Consider the following 19714-nt stretch of genomic DNA (forward strand, 5'->3'; position numbering starts at 1 on the left):
TGGTTAGACCACACAAAGGACAAAAGTGATGAATTTAGTCTTATGAAGACGAAACAAACCAAATTGATTTGGTTCCTAATGGAAAAGATTTTGGCATATCAGAAGCAATGATGGGATTCATCTTATAAAGACGAAATGAACAAAATTAATTTGGTTCTAATTAGAGGAGTTTTGGTCATTGAACTAAATAATTTAATTTTGAACCAAATTGAAACAACTTAGTTTGATTTTAAATCGAACTTAAGTTGATCGGTATAGGGGGTAAGATTTGGATTGAATCCAAACATAATAAGAAATAGAAATGAACAGTTGAGATTAAATCCTAAAGGTTAGGATAAATCACAACCATTTAAATCCTAAAAAATCCATTTGCTACATTAAACCCTAAAAATGAACCCGTTAACCAGTTCAAGCCAAATCTCAGTATTTTCCCTTCTTCCTGGTTCTCTCAACTCGGTCGCCGTAGCAAACGCGTGAATCATGACTTCCTCGTGATTCCGCTTCTGCCGATGACGAGGTCACGATTCTCCTCGCGATCCCGCATCCGCTGGCGATAAAATCGCTGGGAGCGCGTTATAAGGCCACCTCAGACCACATGGGAGAAGGAAGGAAGAGCAAACCCTAACACCACCATCGTCTTTTTCCCTTTGTCGTTGTGAAGTGTAGCGTTGCTCGTCGACCGTCGGAGCTGTTGCTCCACCTGTCGATCGAGGTTCTTCCAACCACTGGAAGAATCTTCTCCCGATCAGATTTTCCCACGCACACCAAGGAATTCCCGATTGCTGCCGAACTGCGCTGCCACAGCCGCGCCGGAGGTGTTGCTGCTGTCGGACTGCGCTGCCACAGCCTCTTCACTTGTGGTATGCGTGTAGTTATGTTTAGCATATATATTTCATATATATTTTAGTATTTACTGTTAATAAATGTCAAAATTATTTTAGTATTAAATATAATAATTTATAAATTTTAAATTATTTATACTATGTTAAAAATAAAAAATAAAAATAAAATTCAACATTTTGACTTTAATTTTTGTTATTATTATTTTTTCCCAGCTCCCGTCCAACACACCGACGCGATCCCTGACCTTCCCTTCTTCACCTAACCCTCCCAACGGCCTTTCCCTCCTCCCTCGCACGACTCCTTCGTCTCGCCGCCCCGTCATTGAGCAATTCGCAGCCGAAGCCTCAGCCTCGCCGCCAGAGCCCTGACCTCATCGCCACGTCTCCGATCTCCCACGTCGCTATCCAATCGCCTCACCACTCTTTCCCTCAATTCCTAACCTCGTGTGAGACGAGCGAAGACTTAATCTAAGATTCATCCTTTCTTCCCTCTCTTCCTGTACTCTTGTTGGGCCGTTCTAATATTTTTTGAGGCAGCTTTATTTTCAGATTTGGCAGAATATTAGTTGGTCGGAAGGCATAGCGGCCACGCTAGGAAGGTACGAGTTGGTGATGATGATTCAATACATAAACAACATATAATTTGCAGTGTAAAATCAAGGTCCCAAATTTATCCTTATGGCCATGTACTCATTTTTGGATGCCACTGCTTCAGGCACTTGAGCTTGCTGTATTTTAACTAACTAGCAAATTTTACCCGCACTTCAATTGGGCTTATGTTAAATTTCCTTTACTTTTTCAATTCATACTTAATTGAATCTGCAATGTAACTCCTGATTTTGATCAATTCAGGATGGTTGCACTAGAATAGATTGCAATCTCTTATGATTATTAGGCTTACAATTAGGTTTTAAGGAACTGCAACACCACAGAGCAGTAAATTTTGCATTCTAACATGGGTATGAAAAGCCAAATCCTCAAAATTCCGGAGTGAGTGCTCCAATAGTTCAAGTGAAAATAGGTTTTTTGATTGCCTTAGGCTGAGAAGAGACTTGCTTGTTAGGATGACTGCTAAAGGTGTCTATCCAGTTCAAGCTGAGATGAACTAATTTTAAAATGAATATATTTGAATGAATGTGCCTTCCATATGTTTGTATGCCACTTGTTGATTAATACATCTGATTGTTTACTTTCATCTTTGACTTCTGAGTTGCTGATTGATAATAGCAATGGGATTGCCATCTACGATGGATGCTAATGAAGGCATCCAGTTATGCGTTTTTGACTCGAGAAGGGGACAACACGAAGGGCAAGAGCTAGATAAAATATTGTTCTTTTATCCTCCAGATTGCCCTTATTCTGTGCAATTATCTGTCATAGGGCTTTCAGGTGGAATGATTACGTTCACAAGGTTTGTCTTTTATTGTGTGTCAGGAATATGGATTTCAATTCATTTCCCTAATTTTTGGTTTCACAATCCCTGCTTCACACACTTAATGTATATCTTAGCTGTCCCCTTCTTATTTTTAGGAATAACAATATAGCACCTTGAGTCTCGAATTTGGTCATTGCTTTACTTTCTTTAATCGTTTGCAGACTTTTTTCTCCTGATGCAGCTTGTGAGGTCATTGAAGCTGAGAGACACTCACATGTGTTCTATCAAGCAGAGCCGGATCTATGGATGGTTTTGGTATGCATTCTATTATCATGTTGATGTTATTAAGTTGCTTGCATATGATAGTGAGCTAGTGTGAAGTAGTCTCATATCTAAGTTTAAGCACTACCAACTCACAAATGCTCTTTTAATTGTGACTTAAGTGGATGATGCATTAATGACATGCATGACAGTATAAGAAGGGAAAAACTAACTTTCTACTTTCTTGTTAATTCATTCTTATTACTTATTGGAATGCCAAAAAATTTGAGAATTGAAGATACATTCCCTATTTTTCAGATGTATGAATAATTATTTCTTGTGCTCTTTCATATGAGATTGTGAAGAATGCCCAGTAGAAATCACTGTCACAAGCAACATGCCCACATCATTGTTCATTACAGTTGAAATATATAACTAAATTTTAGGGCCCCTTCTAAGATACCTTTGTTTGATATTTTTGTCTCTGTTCATGTGACTTATGTTCAATAATATTATAATATTATGTTGATGAGCTATAAAAAATTGTTTGCTGCTAAGCTGCCTATATTATATTGATTACGTCATTTACCTTCATGGAGGGAAAACCTTTTTTTTTTTTTAAGTTGATAAAGTTGCATTAGAGGAACTATCATGATTAGATTAAATGACATTTATATTCCACAAACAAATGTTACCATTGATACTGTTGAAAAATTTTCTGGTAGTGCAGATAGTGGAGAAAATTAAGGACAGTGAGTCTATATGGAGGTGTGATGCCTTGCAAGACATACTCAAGGAAATACATTCTCTCTTCACGATGTTCAATGGATCCTTGCAAAGCATACTTGATAAACAACCCAGTGGTGCACTTGCTCGCAGCTGTTTGTACACGTTTATCACCGACTATTTAACAGGTGATATTTGTGCTCAGTGTCATTGACATCTCCTAAGTTCTATCACCAGTATTCAGCGAATGAGCTCAATTTCTGTACCTTATTAGAGCTTCTATGTTACATATTGCTAAAGCAGACTTTCGCATTAGCAAGAAAATCAAAGTGCCAACCTTTCGTGATTGTCTCAAGGAACGGAGAACGGTCCAAATGTTAACAATTTCCCGCGAAGTGGCTATTGAAGTTCAGGTATGCAATGATCTTAGGAGTTAGAAGACCATGATATAGAACAAGGAAATAATTTAGGTGCTACCTGATTGTAAGTTAATTTTTGATGGTTCTTTCATTATTTTATGTGCTTTGTCCAACGCACCCTTTTCATCTTGAATAATTCATATTGCTTAGTATACAAATGCTTTTCTTAGAACTTTAGTCAGTATTACACTATGTTTTGGATTACAATTGTCATGCCCAACTCAAGTTCAGTCTACTAAAAGGTATACTTTGCTTGGCACACATGACATATAGTAATTTCAAAGCAAACAACTTAACCATGTATTGCAAAGGAGAAATCACCGTCAAAGGCACAACCACCTCAATAATCAACTTACAACGGCTGGTAAAAAACATTAGAAATCGAGCACAATGTGCATGTCGGGTTCAGAATATATGTGCATAAATCATATATCTTTAGAAGAATTCAAATAACAATATCAAGTTAAAGTTTATCTCCATTTTATCCAACTTTCAATTAATGAACTGACTATATATTATCACCATTTATCAAGCTTTTAGTTATCAGCAATTAACCAAGCTTGTATTATCACTATCTATTACCTTAAGATTATCAACAACTAATCAAGTTTAAGGGAATCGACATAGTACCTTCTTGTCAGTTAGATGAACCCTATATGTAGCCAACATTATCAATTTACAAAGTGTATCATCGTATACATTGGTCAAAGCCCTGACATATAATATAAACGGATGAAACCCTACTTAAGTGCAGATAGGTCAATGCCTCATCTACTGCACTTTGCTGAAGTAAAAAAAAACAAAAGAAAGAAATGGGCTGAAAACCTACCTGAGTGTGAATAGAATGAAGTCCCACTTAGCTTACATTGAGCTAATGACGAAGATAAGATAATCTGACTAGTAGTCTTCACCCCTTCACCCTTCCAATTATTTCTTCTTTAATACTAGTCACCATTAGAAAATCCTTCATTCTTGTTACTTGGAGTTTTAGTCCAGTTAAACTTGTTCCGTCTATTCTCAGTTTTGATAATTAAATCAGGACTAATCTAAGTTAGCCATTCTTGGGATTTCAGAAATTTAACCAATTCATCATCAATATGCTTAATAATCTAATATAGATGTATCCACAGAGGTGGTCCATCAGTATTCAACTTGACAGAAAAAAGTAAAGCAAGAAATTGATCACGTATCAACAAGGAAAAGAGTTAGTAAAGATAATAGATATTCAGGAATTACATACTCATGTAAATCCCTCCAAAATATTTTGAAATAAAATCCTCCCTAAATATATTTCTGCATATGTAATCCCATCGAATTACATGTTCATAAAATAAAGTAGAATTCCTAGATAAACATTCTCTCACATATTAATATTTACAACTATCATTTCAGGTCTCTTTTTAAAATAGGATCACAATTGAAGTTTGTAATTTACATATGTATCAAATATTAGTCACGCATAAGAGCATCTTATAAAAGAAGACAAACAAGAGACAGCCACCTTGATGAAGGACCGTTAAGTCCACTTATTTTGAACTAAGAATTCCCCTTAACAATTCCGCACAACAAATCTAAAATATGGCTGAACTTTAGTATTGAATTTTGGTTCATCAAACCAAAAATCACCAACACTTACCTTGCTTTGGATTTGTAGGTAGGGAAGTTTAGCCAATTCCAAAGCCTTAACTATCCAACAAGATCCTACACAACAGGTAACCTTTTCTACTCTAACATGAACAATTATTGACTTCCTAGAATTCCTAAAATCTATAAAGTATCTTTAGAATAGGCACCCACTACTTGAAAGGGCTACTAGAATACCATATTTCTGCTGCCCTAAGTGAAAAAGAGTCATCAAATAGCTAAGGGTTTAAAGCCCTCACACCTTCTCTACTAGAAGGGGAAACTTGAGGGCACAACATGGGTCTACAATATCTGTAGAAAAGAGAAGCAAATGAGAAAAAAAAATCACCTAAAATTGGAGAAGAAAGACTCCCAATGGAGGTCCTTGGTCCTCCACAATGGCTACTACAAGGGGGAGGCTGCTGCCTACTTGGAAGGTCTTAGGGAGGGTTTGTCGGGAGGGGAGAAGAAGCTTGTCACCCAAGAGGTGGGAGTGATTGAGTAACAGTCAAAAGATGGGGGAAGTTCAACACCGCCAAGAATCCAATTCAAGCCTAGCTTGAATTTAACATTCAAACCACTTAGCCACAACCTAAAAGAACCAAAGGACCACCCAAATTGAATCGAGCTAATATATATAAAAAGACAACTAAACATTTCAAACCAGCTTTATTTAAATTATTTCAACTTCAAATCCAACCTTTAAACCCAATTAATCTCTCTAATGCATGATGAATGTTTGATTAAACTTCAACCCAATTGTCCCCGGGGCCATGGTGTCGCAGTAGGACATCCAGGTTGTCACCCAGGCACTTGCGGTTCGATCCCCAGTTACGGCGTATTTGCAGGAATTTTCCTCCAAATGGGGAGCGCAATCAAAGGATGTTGGGCGTCTGGGCTGGCCGCTGCGTGCACTTCGCGATTTACCTTGGTGGCCGATAGGAAACTTCCGTAGGGCTGGGCTGGTGGGAAACTTCCGTGGGGTTGGGCCGATCACCCCCAGGGATAGTCAATGAGACTAACTGGGATTTATCATTTTAAACTTCCGTGGGGCCGGGCCGGTCACCCCCAGAGATAGTCAATGGGACTAACTGGGATTTATCATTTTTTAAACTTCAACCCAATTAATCTCTCTAATGCATGATGAACGTTTGTGTTCCGGTTGAAACTAGCGGCTGGACAAGTCACCGGACCTTCTCCGTCGTCGGCGTGGAACAAGAAGATGGGTTGAGTGCGGTAAGATCTCCAGGACCTGCAAGCACAAGGAACGTGAGTAGGAAGGCCAGGGGGGTGCCCTGGCGCGACCACTCCGACGCTCAAGTCAAGGACGACGGGAGGAAGAAGATGAACAGTAACAGAAAGAGCTTGAGCGTTTATAGGAGTAGAAGTGGAAGAAGTTACCTGTGTAGGAGGGAGTGGTCGTTTTAAGGGGAGATGTGCGTGTATACATGTCACGTCATCATTTAAGGAACGTCCCATCATGATTAATGAAGTGTCAGGGACAATCGAGTTCCTTGTCCCATCGCCGGTAAGTAGTCATCTTGTCATTGCCCATGCGGGTGTCAGAAGGATGGTGGTAATAAATGGAGGTGTGGGCTTGTCAGAGTCATGATGGGATATGCCAGGGCACTGTGGGGCGATCCGACGATTCGGCTTGATGGGAGGTTTGAAGGGCAAGGGTGGTGACCGGCTAGCAGCGCACGCAGAGCCTGCGACGGTGCCTCTGGCACATGCGTGGCTCGAGCAGACAGCGCACCACGCATAGCAGACGGAGCAGCGCAGAGCAGGGCACGCAGAGCCTGCGACGGTGCCTCTGGCACATGCGTGGCTCGAGCAGACAGCGCACCACGCATAGCAGACGGAGCAGCGCAGAGCAGGGCAAGACATGGCTGAATGGGGACATGGCTGAATGAGGATATGGTCGAATGGAAACATGGCCGAATGGGGACATGACCGAATGAGGACGTGGCCGAATGGGGACATGGCCGAATGAGGACATGGCCGAATGGAGATATGGCCGAATGAGGATATGGCCGAATGGAGATATGGCCGAATAAGGACATGGCCGAATGAGGGGACATGACCGAATGAGGACGTGGCCGAATGGGGACATCGCCGAATGAGGACATGGCCGAATGGGGACATGGCCGAATGAGGACATGGCCGAATGGAGACATGAGATGGCCGAATGGGGAGGCCATTCAATCGCTCATGCTGAAGGCCGAATGTGATGTCATTCAATGGCTTCCTCGAACGAGTAGAGAGAGAGAGCACTTGGTCAATCAAGCCGAAAGATGCCGCCGATGGGCCTTTGGGTGAGACCAGGATCGGACTCGAGTAGAACCAGGGGGACCTCATGGGTTATTCCTGTAACATAAGCCTCCCCGCTAGTCTAGTCGAAGGAAGCATAAGTCGAACTGACTAGATTGAGTCGTTGCTCGAACTGACTAGACTACACCTGCATGACACCGTTCCACTTGGTGTATGGAGGAGAGGTCGTAGTGCCAATGGAGGTAGGAGTCCCATCAGACAGGAGAAGGCTCTACGACGAAAACAACGGTGAACACCGCAGGATGGAACTAGACCTTGTCACGGAAGACAGAGATTGAGCCGCCTCTCGACTCACAGCCTACCGACAGAGAATGTGCGCCACCTACAACAGGCGAGTGATCCCCAGATCCTTCCAAGTAGACGACTTAGTGTGGAAGAAGGCGAAGCCGGCGGGCGACGTGGGCAAACTCGAGCCGCCATGGGAAGGCCCTTACAGGGTGAACAAGAAGACGAGCTCTGGCGCCTACTACCTCATCGATCCTGATGGCAAGGACTTGATCAGGCCATGGAACGCCACGCATCTCCGGCCTTTTCATACTTAGCATCTTTAAGCGCCAAACTTCACTGTATGTCTTATTGCATTTCCTATACTTAATAACAGTGATGCTTCTACAGGTCCTCCCCATGCCAAAGCTTTTCGGCCATTCGACACTACTCTCCCGACTCGGACATAGTCGTGGATTGAGACAATTTAAGTCTCGGACCTACGCCATCGACATTATTTAGGTCTCGGACCTACGCCATCGACATTATTTAGGTCTCGGACCTACGCCATCGGCACCACTGCAAGTCAGGCCAACGCCTGTCTTCATCCCTCGTCATCGCCATCACCCTACCGATTCAGAAGTGGTAACGGATCAGGCTTTGGGGTCCGGCCCCTCCAGTCGCAGCACTCCTTCCGCACAAGTGAGACTAGGTTTGGATCGCTATAGCCATTGCTCACGTCTGCCTCCCTTCATAATCCGACGAGAGCTCAGCCCTCTTCCCTGGACACCCGGACTAGTCAAGGCATGAAGCCGCGCTGTCTTTTTTGCTTCATCGCCCGCTTGGCGACTCGGAAACGGCACACAGTTGGCCATCCCGCTAGCCGTTCGAACGACTCGCTCACCACTTGCCGGCATGCCTCACTCCGCCGGGCATAGTTGAATCCGAATGACCAAGGCACACGGTCTCGGACATAGTCCCCTCACCGCGCTAGAACAGGGCTTAGCTTTCTCGCGGTCTCCTCTCAAGCTAAGCTTCACTCATCTCTTCTCTAAGGCTTGACCCCACTACTCCTCCAACTTAGACCGGATATGCATCAGCCGAGAAAACATAAAGAGCAGGGAAAAATAAAAAGAGTACCAACAAGGGATGATAATCCGAGGGGCCCTTGGTCGAACTCGAGTCCAAGCCTGGTCCCACAGATGGCGCCAAAAATATATTCCGGTTGAAAAGTGCTTCTGGACACGTCACCGGACCTTCCTCGCCGTAGGGGTGGAATAGAAGGATGAGCAGAAAGCGGCGCGAGCTCTAGGGGCTTCAGGACCTGTGAACACAGAGAACGTCAGTGGTAAGGCCAGGGGGTGCCCTGGCGCGACCACTCCGACGCTCAAGTTAGGGACGGTGGGAGGAAGAAGGTGATGAACAGTAGCTTGAGCGTAGAAGAAGGGTAGATGTTCAGAGAGCCCTTACCTGCTGGAGGGAGTGGTCCTTTTAAGGGGTAGATGAGCGTGCATACCTATCACGTCATCATTAAGGAATGTCCCATCGTGATTAATGAGGTGTCAGGAACAATCGAATTCTTTGTCCCATCGCCGGTAAAGTGTTATCTTGTCACAATCCGTGCAGACAGCGGAGTAATAGTAGTGACTAATAGGGGCGTAGGCTTGTCAGAAATCATGACTAATAGGGCGATTCAGCCAGTATATGACCGAATGAGCGATTCAGCCAGTGGATGACCGAATGGGCGATTCGGTCAGCAGATGACCGAATGGGCGATTCGGTCAGCAGATGACCGAATGGGAAATTCGGTCAGTGGATGACCGAATGGGCGATTCGGTCAGTAGATGACCGGATGGGCGATTCGGTCAGTGGATGACCGGATGGGCGATTCGGTCAGTAGGTGACCGAATGGGCGATCCGGTCAGTAGGTGACCGAATGGGCGATTCAGTCAGTGGATGACCGAATGGGCGCCCATCTATAGAAAGTGACTTGGTCAATCAAGTTCATAGATTCGGCTGGCTAGGCCCTTGGAGTGGGACCAGGCTTGGACTCGAGTTCGACCAAGGGCCCCTCGGATTATCCCCGTAACAGTTTGATTAAACTTCAAGGATATAATGTTTTTAGACTAAAAACATAAAAAAAATCCAAGATATTATATGCATCAAATGTCATGTACATGTGGTGTTCTAATTTTCTAAGACCTCCCTTTTAGGTGTGTTCATATTGATTTGTTGCTGACTTGCTATTTGTTTCGACCAAATACCATGGATAGTCAAGTCACCAGTTAACGAATAGGCTGATGTGCACGCTCTGTAGAGATCATTGTGGAGGGGGATAAAAATACCTAAAAAACACTCCAAAAAAGGTTAGAATAGCACCGGGGGTGGCTCCTGGCAAACCACTCCGATGATCAAGTTAGGGTTTTTTCTCCCAGAAGTAAAATTGTCTAAAAAGTAGGATTTTTGTGTGTGCATACTTGCTCCCGTGACCTTTTAAAGAGCTATAAATGTGTCCGTTCTCCGGGGCGTGTGCATCTGTTTATCACGTGTTCCGAGATGTGCGCTTCTGTTACCTACATGTTCCGGGATATGCGCTACTGTTCTTCACGTCTTCCGGGAGAAACGATCCTATGAATGAAACAATCATGTCACTTCCTTGTCCCTACACCCCCGCATCTTCAGTGGGCCATGTAGGGTGTGGGTCTGAACCGATGGCAGAGAAGAGGTAAGGTCGATGTTAAATGGCCTTGAGGGTAGACAAAATTAGCGATTAAGGCCGAGTCGGAGATGACGTTGGCTATTGAAGCTGAGTTGGAGATGAAGTCGGCGATTGAGACCTAGTCGAAGGTGAAGTTGATGATTGAGGCCATGCTGGAGATGAAGTTGGCAGCTGAGGCCGAGTTAAGGAGGAGGTCTGCACTTGAAACGGAGTTAGAGGTGAAGTTGGCTACTGAGGCCAAGTTGGAGATGAAGTGGGCAGCTGAGGTCGAGTCAAGGAGGAGGTCTGCGCCTAAGACCGAGTCGAAGAGAAGATCTAACTGGCCTGTTCCCGAGCGAACTCAACTCCTTGGGATCAGTGCACTGAGCAAGTTCGACTTGGCCTAAGCTCCTTTTGGGCCGAGTCCGATTCTTTTTGGGTAGTTTGACCCACTTTGATTTTGACTGACAGCTCAATATGACTCTCGACCACATGGGACACGTGGGGGCTGCAAGTTTCTGCCACAACACTGCTCATTGAGTTTCTTGCTTTCATCTGTGGTCTCCAGTATTGGTATAATAGTTATCCATCTTCTATTTCTTCTTATAACGACTCTGAGTTTTCCTTCCGCTCCTCAGGTATGATGTTTATCTCAACCATGTTGTTTAAAGTCAGTTGGACCTATGACAACAAACTATGGCATGTACACTTGGTGCAAATAAAATAGGAAAATCAAATAAACTGTACTAATAAATAAATTGAATCATGATCTAGTTTTAAATTTTATTGTTGATTCTGTATAACATATATGATCTCCTAGTGCCATCGAAATGAAATTCCTAGTTTAGTATTCAATTCACTTCTTAAATCTAGTCCATCTACCTTTGATGCTTCCTCTTTCCATCCACTGTTCACCTTCCCACACTAACAATGTGGCAACCCATTCTCCCTCCAAGTGTGGTGTGCATCGTCTCCCCCTGTTGCCACAACCTAAGCCATGCATATGCCCAACTTGTGATTGCCAACCATTGTTTGTCACTTTCAGGGGTGCATCTCTTCCCTGTTGTTGCACAACACAGCGCCTCCTGAATCTTACGCTTTCCCCCATCTCGATCCCTCCTTATTGTAGCAAATAAAACAATTCCTCCTTGGTAATTGGTTGGCCCAAGCTATTGTTGCCTTGTACTGATTCTATTCTAGGCTCATCCATTAGAGTGTGGCTTTTCCATTGTCCTAGCATGTGAGAACCCTCATAAGAGTTCCTTGTGTAATGTTTCCTTCTCCCACAGAAGTTAACTACTAGTGAGACTTTTTTTCATCACTGCGCCTCCCTCTTAATCTTGACCTTTCAACTTGTTGCAAGCCTTCCTAGAGCAATGAAGCGAACAATCCACACCTTTTACCATTGTAACCTTGTAGCTTCTTTAGTGGCAACTTCTATGAACTAGCTAACCACACCTTATCAATATTGGTAGCAATTCTAAAAAGATAGATTAGTTATATACTTTAGCTGAGAAATCTTTTCAAAATCACAATCAACAGAGGTAAGTGATGGTAGACAAATGTGAGATCATTGTTTCAATTGTCTACTTTACGAAGGGGTATGCTGAAAAGAGGCCAAATTGTTTGCCATTAAAAGAGATGTTGAAACCAAAGTTCAAACAATAATTAATCTCACCAAAGTTGTGATCATCAAAGTTAAATGGTTGAAACATAGTTGTCAAAATTGTATCAGATCAGTCAGGCTGACCTATGAAAATCACACTCAGATTCTCGATTCCGTCTTTATTTATATTGTTTTGTATATGATAAGTCATAGATCAATTGGACTAGCAGATTTATGTCAAACTAGAAAAGTTGGCTGGTTTGATCAACCCATTCATATACTTTCTAAATGGATAAAATTATCTTTTTACAATTTAAAAGAATCAATGATACAATCTAATAATCAATAATAGTAAAAATAGAGACAAATTTAATTTTCCTCTAAACTTTTAATTTTTTTTTTCAAAATTCTCTTCTAGTTTCACAATTGTTATTTAGCTTTCCATGCTTTTATAAGTGTTATTGAAATGCTCCTGTAATATCATTTTCTATCTTTACTTTCACGTCTTGTTGATTAACCCCTTTGTTGAGTAGAAATATTAGCAATGAATTCGCCCCTTTGTGACTTAAGTTTCCAAATTCTAAACCTTACACAAACTATAGTGGAACTTTCTACACATTTTAAAATCTTTTTTATGTTAAAATTGTCATGTTCATATTGCATTGTAGAAATCAACAGCATATAATTGCTGAATTTTTTCCATTTTTTAGGCTAGAAAATAGATATGTTTATATTAGTTTTTTACCCAATTCTTAGTTTTCAGTTTAACTTGCCACGTTTGATTTGCTATTCAACGTTGACCCATTGGCTCAACTAATGAATTGTTGTCCCAAAGCTGTTTTTTTTTTTTGGTTTGATGTTCAATCCCGTTCTAATTACTATGGTTGGAAGACACTTAGTTGCTTGTTAGTTTAGTTTGAGAGGAGAAGGATTATGGAAAAGGAACCTAGATTATACACATAAAACAATTGAAGGATATGTAATTGAAACTTGTGGCATCTCAACATGAATCAAACAGGAAGAGTTCTTCCTCTCACTCGATATTATTTTGACTATTTCTTTACTTTTCTTAATCATGCTCTCTTTTTTAGAAATCTATAAGCTCCTCACCTTTTCTTTTATTTTTTTTAATCTAACATCAGTCTCTCACTTTTTTTATATATTTTTCTCTTTCTCTATTTCTTAAACTTGTCCCCAATTCTTCTATTCTTTTAAAGATATTTCCCTGCCTTATTTCTTTTTACCTAAAGTTGTTTTTTCCAATTGGGTGCTACTTGGATCTGTTGCTACTGGACATGGTCTAGTGTGGATAGAGGTGGAGTAAACAAAGTTAATAATGATCAAAGTAATAACAGCTGGTGATTTTGGTGCTTCTTGGTGTTGTACATCATGCAATGAGCCAAAGGCGAAGTAAATAAGAGAAGTTGGTGACAATTGGAGGGTAAAAATCTTGATTGTTTGCCTCATATTGCTTTTGGCATTGTACAACACTATCTTCATTCCCACTAAACAATTTATCTAGTTAAGCATGTCAATGATGGAGTGTTATGGTCGACAATGGTTCCGTGATACTATTGGAGGCATGTAGTGTTGTGGACTAGTCAAGTCTTCCTCAACCCTCTATTTTTGTAGGGAAAACATATGTAGCATATGCCCTTGTTACATCATTGTAAATGCCTTAAGAATTTGTTCTATATCAATGATGACTAGAAAGAGGTTAGTGACGATTGGAATGACACAATCCCTTTAGATCTTTAGAGGTACCACGATAATGGTGAAGGTGACATTGTAGGGTTGTGTAGATGCATTGGCTATCGTGGCAAATTTCATAGGCATCCACCATAAAGGAGAAGCCACATTCAAGCAACAATATTTGTAGTCAAAATATAATGTATTCATATGATAGAAAATTAATTGATTAAAGGTGATGGATGTGATGAAAATTTAGAGATGAAACAAGATTAAGGTTTCGACGATGGTGGATAATGAAAGGAATTTTAGTTTTATAGATTTGTTGGGTGGGGGGTGGGGGGGGGGGGGGGGGGGGGGGGGGTGGCGGGTGGGGGTAGGGATAATGTTCAATTGCATCCACTAATTGATATCAATTACATGGATTTATGTAGACTTATAATAAAAAAAACTCACTAGTGCCACTAACGTGTGACTAAGTTTCAAAAGAGGAGTAGAGCAAGGTACCATGTGACAAGATATTTCTAAAGAGATTCAATTCAGTGGATTTATGTCTAACTTGTTACATAAACTAGAGAAATTCTCATAAGCAAAATATGAACTAGATTGATAATAATAAAATTAGAAACACACTTGTACGATGTGGGTGTGATCCCTCATCACCAATCTCTCTAGTCATGAGTCAAAGTTAGTAGAAGTCATGCTTGCATCCCTCTTAAGGCTTCATAGCAATCGGAGGCAGATGTTTACATTACGAGCAAAGGCTAGCAGTAGCAATGCTTCCCTTTGCCAAGTTCTAGCATTGCTTTTAGTCCTCGAAAGGAGAGTTGCTACTCCTCTATTGCATTCTCATGAACTCTAAGATTGAGAGTGAGAAGAATGAATACTTTGCATGATAAGGAACCAATTCGAAGGTGAGGTTGGATTTGGAGGTTTGTTTTGCGGGAGAATGATTGAGAACAAAGGGAGTGCCCTATGATAGCTTCTACATTGGCAGAGGCTAAGCATCACTCAGGACACACTCATGGATATGGTAACAATGGCCACCTATGCATGGAGGGTGGCTGTAGCTTGTTGCATATGGAGGAAATCTCAAGCGGAGGCTCCTATCTTTATCTACCCTTAGAATATGGAAGTTAATATATGTGAGAGAGGGCATAGAGCTAGAAGAGGCAGTAACGATTGAAGGCTTCAAAGCTTTAAAGGATTTGTGTACATAAAGAGGCACGTGGATGAAAAGGGACCTCTATTGGTTAAGTGAACTTGTACACCTAGTCTCCTCAAAGCTATTCTAGTAAGAGGGAGAGAGAGGCCTACAATTTTTCTTTGAAAGGCGGCTATAATGTCATGCAGAAACTTAGGGATAGGAAGACATTCCATTGCTTCCATTAATGAGATAAGTATTACATGGGTATATATAGACTCATGCTAAAACCTAAACCCAAAATTACTAATGTGAAACTAAATCCAAGCACCAATAATTCTTAATCTAATACCTCTAACAATATTAGACTTGTGGCTTCCCTCCAAGAGGATAGATGTAAGAAATCTTAAACCTAGTAGAAGATCTCACTCTGACACCATGTTGAGTGGGATGAAATCTTGCATTATTTGATTTATAGGGTTCATATGCAATGTGGTACTAAACGTATTCAAAATGTAATACTAACTCTGATAACAGCTAATACAAATTCTAACAAATGGTTATGTTTTATTCATTATATAATATATTATTACTTGGTATTTTTCTCATATTGTGATCATAAAAACTAATGGTTGTACTTGACTTGAAGCTTCATAACAACTGACTGTAAATGAATATCTAATATATTAGGTTCTATTTGTTACTTATACATATTCATGTGCTTTCTGCAGTCACTTGCGACAGTCATAGGGTCTTCATGCATCGGAGGCATAACGTGCAACTCAATTATATTATTTCAAGATCTGCTAGTATCAACAACGCTTTCCCCTGTATGTTTTTGTTTCTCATATACTTTTCTGAGAGTTCATTTGTTAAGTTTGTGGTAATCATGGATGATGTGTGTGGTTGAAGTTTATACAATCTTTTATGTCTTGGGAAACTTACTTGCTTGGTTTTCCTTTTAGGGTGACACTGCCAACATGTTTACTTATGCTGTTTTGAGGTTAACACTGCATGCTTTGTCCTCCAAGACAAGTTCTTGGTCCTATTTAAGGAAAGGAGTTTCTTCCTCAAATATTACTGTTAGATCTGCTTCCCTAAATACTGGATCTTCAGTAGAAGATTATCAGGATGGATCTTGTAATACTTCCCCTAGAGGGCAAGCTCAGACATACCACACAGCGAGGCTTCTTCAAATTGATAAATGGTCTAAAGGAAAAGATGGCTTTCTTGTTAGTGGCATTCATGGTGAAGTTGGTAATTTAGTTGATATTCCCCCAATAGTGTGGCTCCAACAAACAGAAGAGCAAGTGTATCTTTGTGTCTATCAGCATCGGAACCTCACAATTATTTTCCTCATACCTGTATGCACATTGATAGACGGAGAGACGGGGATATCTCACGCTAAAAAACAATTTTTGGAAAATGTTAGTTCAATCTCCTTTGGTACCATTTTATATATTGTACTAATTAGCTTTGTTTTTGGCTTCATTATCTCATTGTCACTTGTCCATATTGAATGGATGCTAATCTATTTAGTTTCCAATATTTGAATATTCTTTCTAATTTCTCTGCCTCTTCAAAACTAAAATATAAGAAAAAAGTAGTTATTCAAGAATCGACTTTGGGTTTTCAAAGCATAAATTAAAAAAACAAAGGAATACTGAATAATGACTCATGTAACTTGAAGTTTACATTCATCTGCCTTATTTCTTAGAATGTTTTTGGCAATGCCAGTTCCAGTATGTGTTATGATTTCTTACTGTTGGAATCTAACCTATCACTGAAAGAAAGTGATCAGCCTCACATCTCCTGACACTGTATTTAGAAAATCCTGATTCCAATATACAATTGTGATTTTGAGGAGGTATACTGCTGATACCAACATATAATTTTTGTCAGATAGTAGGAGATCTGATTCTTTTAGGTTCATGTTTACAGCTGACAATCATTAGTTGTACGCTTGCAGTATTCTTATGTGTATACAGACTTAATATTGTTGCTGACTTATATGCTATTCTTATGTGTATTGGGACAATATTATCATTGATTTGTTGCTCCTCTGGCATTCGGTTATATAGATTTAGGTCGTCTTGAAAAGTTCATAATACATACATCTATATCGTTGGATCTGTAAAACTGGTTATAAAATCATGTTCCTTTTGGCCATTGTTATTTATATCATAAATTCTTGGCACTTCTTTCCTTGCTTGATATTGCCTTTGCTAGTACATGACTGTATAATTGTCCTGCAGATGATAAATTTGAGCTTCTATTTACTTGTTGCTCACAGGCTTCAGAGAAAATTGTATATGTTGAAGAGAAACTATCTAAAGGATTTGGTGGTGAAAATGCTTATCATGTTAGTGGATATCGCTACTTGCTGGTTGACAGGGATAGGAGCATATCAAGGGCTTCTCCCCCAGGAAAAGTGACAACTCTTGCAAAAGTTAGCACCACTTGAAACAAACATATGATATGCTTACATGTGCATGTGCTATGAGTTTCCTTGTTTCATTACATGTTTCAGCTCTCCTGTTTGCTTGTATTATATCTCTGAGAAAAGTGTTAGAGAGGAGGTTATGAGCCCTATCAAAACTTAGCTACTGTAGTTTTTACATGGACATGAACTTCTAACCACCATTTTAAACAGCTGGTGCATTCAACCTAGCTTAAGAAATTAGTTAACCAAAGGAGTTTGATCAGAACTTGAGAACAGTTGGAGTCAGTTCCTTGCTAAAAAACTTCTCTCTAATATTTGTTGTGGTGTTTTCCTGCAGGATTCATTGCTTGCTTTTAATAATCTAAGAGAAGAGGTTGATTTGAAAAAGGCTCGAGCAAATAGAGAAAAGCCAGACTGCGAAAATAATTTTGAGATGTGCATTAGAGCTAAGAACAATGCATGGCTAATTGCTAAATTAGCACGAGGGAGGGAATTGTACATGGTGTTGGAGAAGGCAAATGAGACACTCCTTTATGCATCTGATGCCGTGGAGAAGTTCAGCAACAGGTGCTTTGTGATACATGTTTCTTTTTCACTGTTTCCCAAGCCTTAGCAAACGTACATCAATAATTTTTTTCTCATAAGTCACATATTCTTATGGTTGGTCCGTGCACAATTTTTCACAACTAAATCACTCTGAAATTGGTCCTAAATTCTGTTACTTCTCCTAGTTGAATCGACCCTCCAATTTGGCGTGGGTTTTAATGAAAACACCGTGAGGCACATAGTTAAATGACAATATAATTATCACATCAAAGGAAAAAAGAAATCATTTGTTGGACTTGAAGAATGCTATACCAGATGATTCATTCCTTTAAACGTTTCTATTTATTCTTGTTAACTATGACAATTTTGAGCTAGATAAAGTATAGAAATCAATTTCTAATGATTTTTCCTTGTATGTTGTTAACAGGTATTGTGATGGAGCGTTTTCCTTGGACTAGTAGAAACTTGGAAGTCTTGCTCCATAGTTGCGTTGCATCATTTCTTTGTTTTACAGGCTTATAAATGTCTACCTGTTAAGATTCAGAACGTGAAAGAATTCTTCAGTGAGATTTTACGAAGGTTTGGGAAATGACATGACATATAAAGAATATTATACAGCGAAAGTGGACTTGCTCGGGCACTAGCTTAAGAATATCGATTGGGGTGTTATGTTTAATTATTGAAAGTTTGGACAAGGCAGTCGTAGAACAAATTGAAAAACTTCCTCAATCAAATAATTGAAAATTTGCCTCCGCCTACGATTATTATACAAAGAATGGTTTAGTTGAGCCTCAAGATTATGATGGGATGATAAAAAGTAGGATGAGTGTTTTATGACAATAATGATTTAAATCTCATACAGTCTGATAATTTATGATGTTGGTTAAAATTCATAGCATCCGGATGGAAGTCATGCTTCTACTAAAATAATTACTTTCAAATTATATAATTTTTGAATGTAAGTTAATTATGTGATACTAAGTATAAGTACATGATTAAATTTTACTCATCTAAATATAAATGCTTGGCAAAGTATAATGAATATAACAGTTTAGTGGATTAAAATGAATATTTTTATTATTAATCTTCCATGTATTTAATCCTTCTATTAGTATTTCATGTTTCATGTTAAGAGAAAAGGAATTATAGTTGTGACATAAAAAGTTGTCACACATCATCAATATGGGATTAATTGTTAAAATTGCCAAGAGAGATCTAGGGAAGGGATTGTTAAAATTAGTTACAATAAAAATAAATTATGTGTGTGAAGATAAGTAATCTAAATTATAAGTATCACCTTGTAGTTACATATGAGGTTTATTTTATCTGATCATAAGATCGGATGAATAGATTCACTAATTTTTATTATTTTATTATATAATCCAATAATGACTACTTTAGAATCAGTGTTATTATTTCTTCTTCATCTACCTTTCAACAAAATTTTAAAAAAAAGCTCTTACAATAATTTATTCTTTTACATTAATTTAAAAAAACACTCATTTTATAATATTCACATATTTTTAAAATATATATACACACACACAATATATAGTTTCCCATTTTTTTAATCTTTAATCTTTAATTTTTAAATTTAAATTTTATATTATTTTTTAGTCCACAGGTTGAGCCCGTGTTGAGCACCGAGGTATGGCACGCCCAACACCATAACATGACTAGTCTTCAACAACAAAATATGGAAAAAAAAACAAAGGCGAGCTCCAAATTCTTCCGTGTGAATATATAAAGACGATTTTTCCCTGTAGACTTTTTATATTGATAAAATCTTTTATCTACATGGATCAAA

The 19714-nt window shown here is 39.6% G+C and overlaps 1 protein-coding gene across 2 annotated transcripts; it reads left to right on the forward strand.

Annotated features, from left to right (window-relative positions):
* Positions 1-775: 775 nt before the first annotated feature.
* On the forward strand, positions 776-18615 carry LOC141817197 (vacuolar fusion protein CCZ1 homolog). Of its 2 annotated transcripts, XM_074704860.1 has the most exons (11): positions 776-860; positions 1056-1441; positions 2070-2253; positions 2439-2532; positions 3209-3392; positions 3508-3617; positions 15650-15748; positions 15884-16345; positions 17212-17367; positions 17699-17928; positions 18335-18615. In XM_074704860.1, the coding sequence occupies exons 3-11, from the start codon at positions 2072-2074 to the stop codon at positions 18363-18365; spliced, it is 1548 nt and encodes a 515-aa protein (XP_074560961.1). In that variant the 5' UTR covers positions 776-860; positions 1056-1441; positions 2070-2071; the 3' UTR covers positions 18366-18615. The 2 variants fall into 2 exon arrangements, with proteins under 2 accessions (XP_074560961.1, XP_074560962.1); XM_074704861.1 differs by lacking the exons at positions 776-860; positions 1056-1441 and having other exon boundaries at positions 2235-2253; positions 2459-2532; positions 18335-18613.
* Positions 18616-19714: the final 1099 nt, after the last annotated feature.

The sequence above is a fragment of the Curcuma longa genome, unplaced genomic scaffold (genome assembly GCF_044706935.1).
Source record: "Curcuma longa cultivar G26 ecotype Majalengka, Jawa Barat unplaced genomic scaffold, ITB_CL_G26_1.1 contig_19656, whole genome shotgun sequence".
In the NCBI taxonomy this organism is placed as follows: domain Eukaryota; kingdom Viridiplantae; phylum Streptophyta; class Magnoliopsida; order Zingiberales; family Zingiberaceae; genus Curcuma; species Curcuma longa.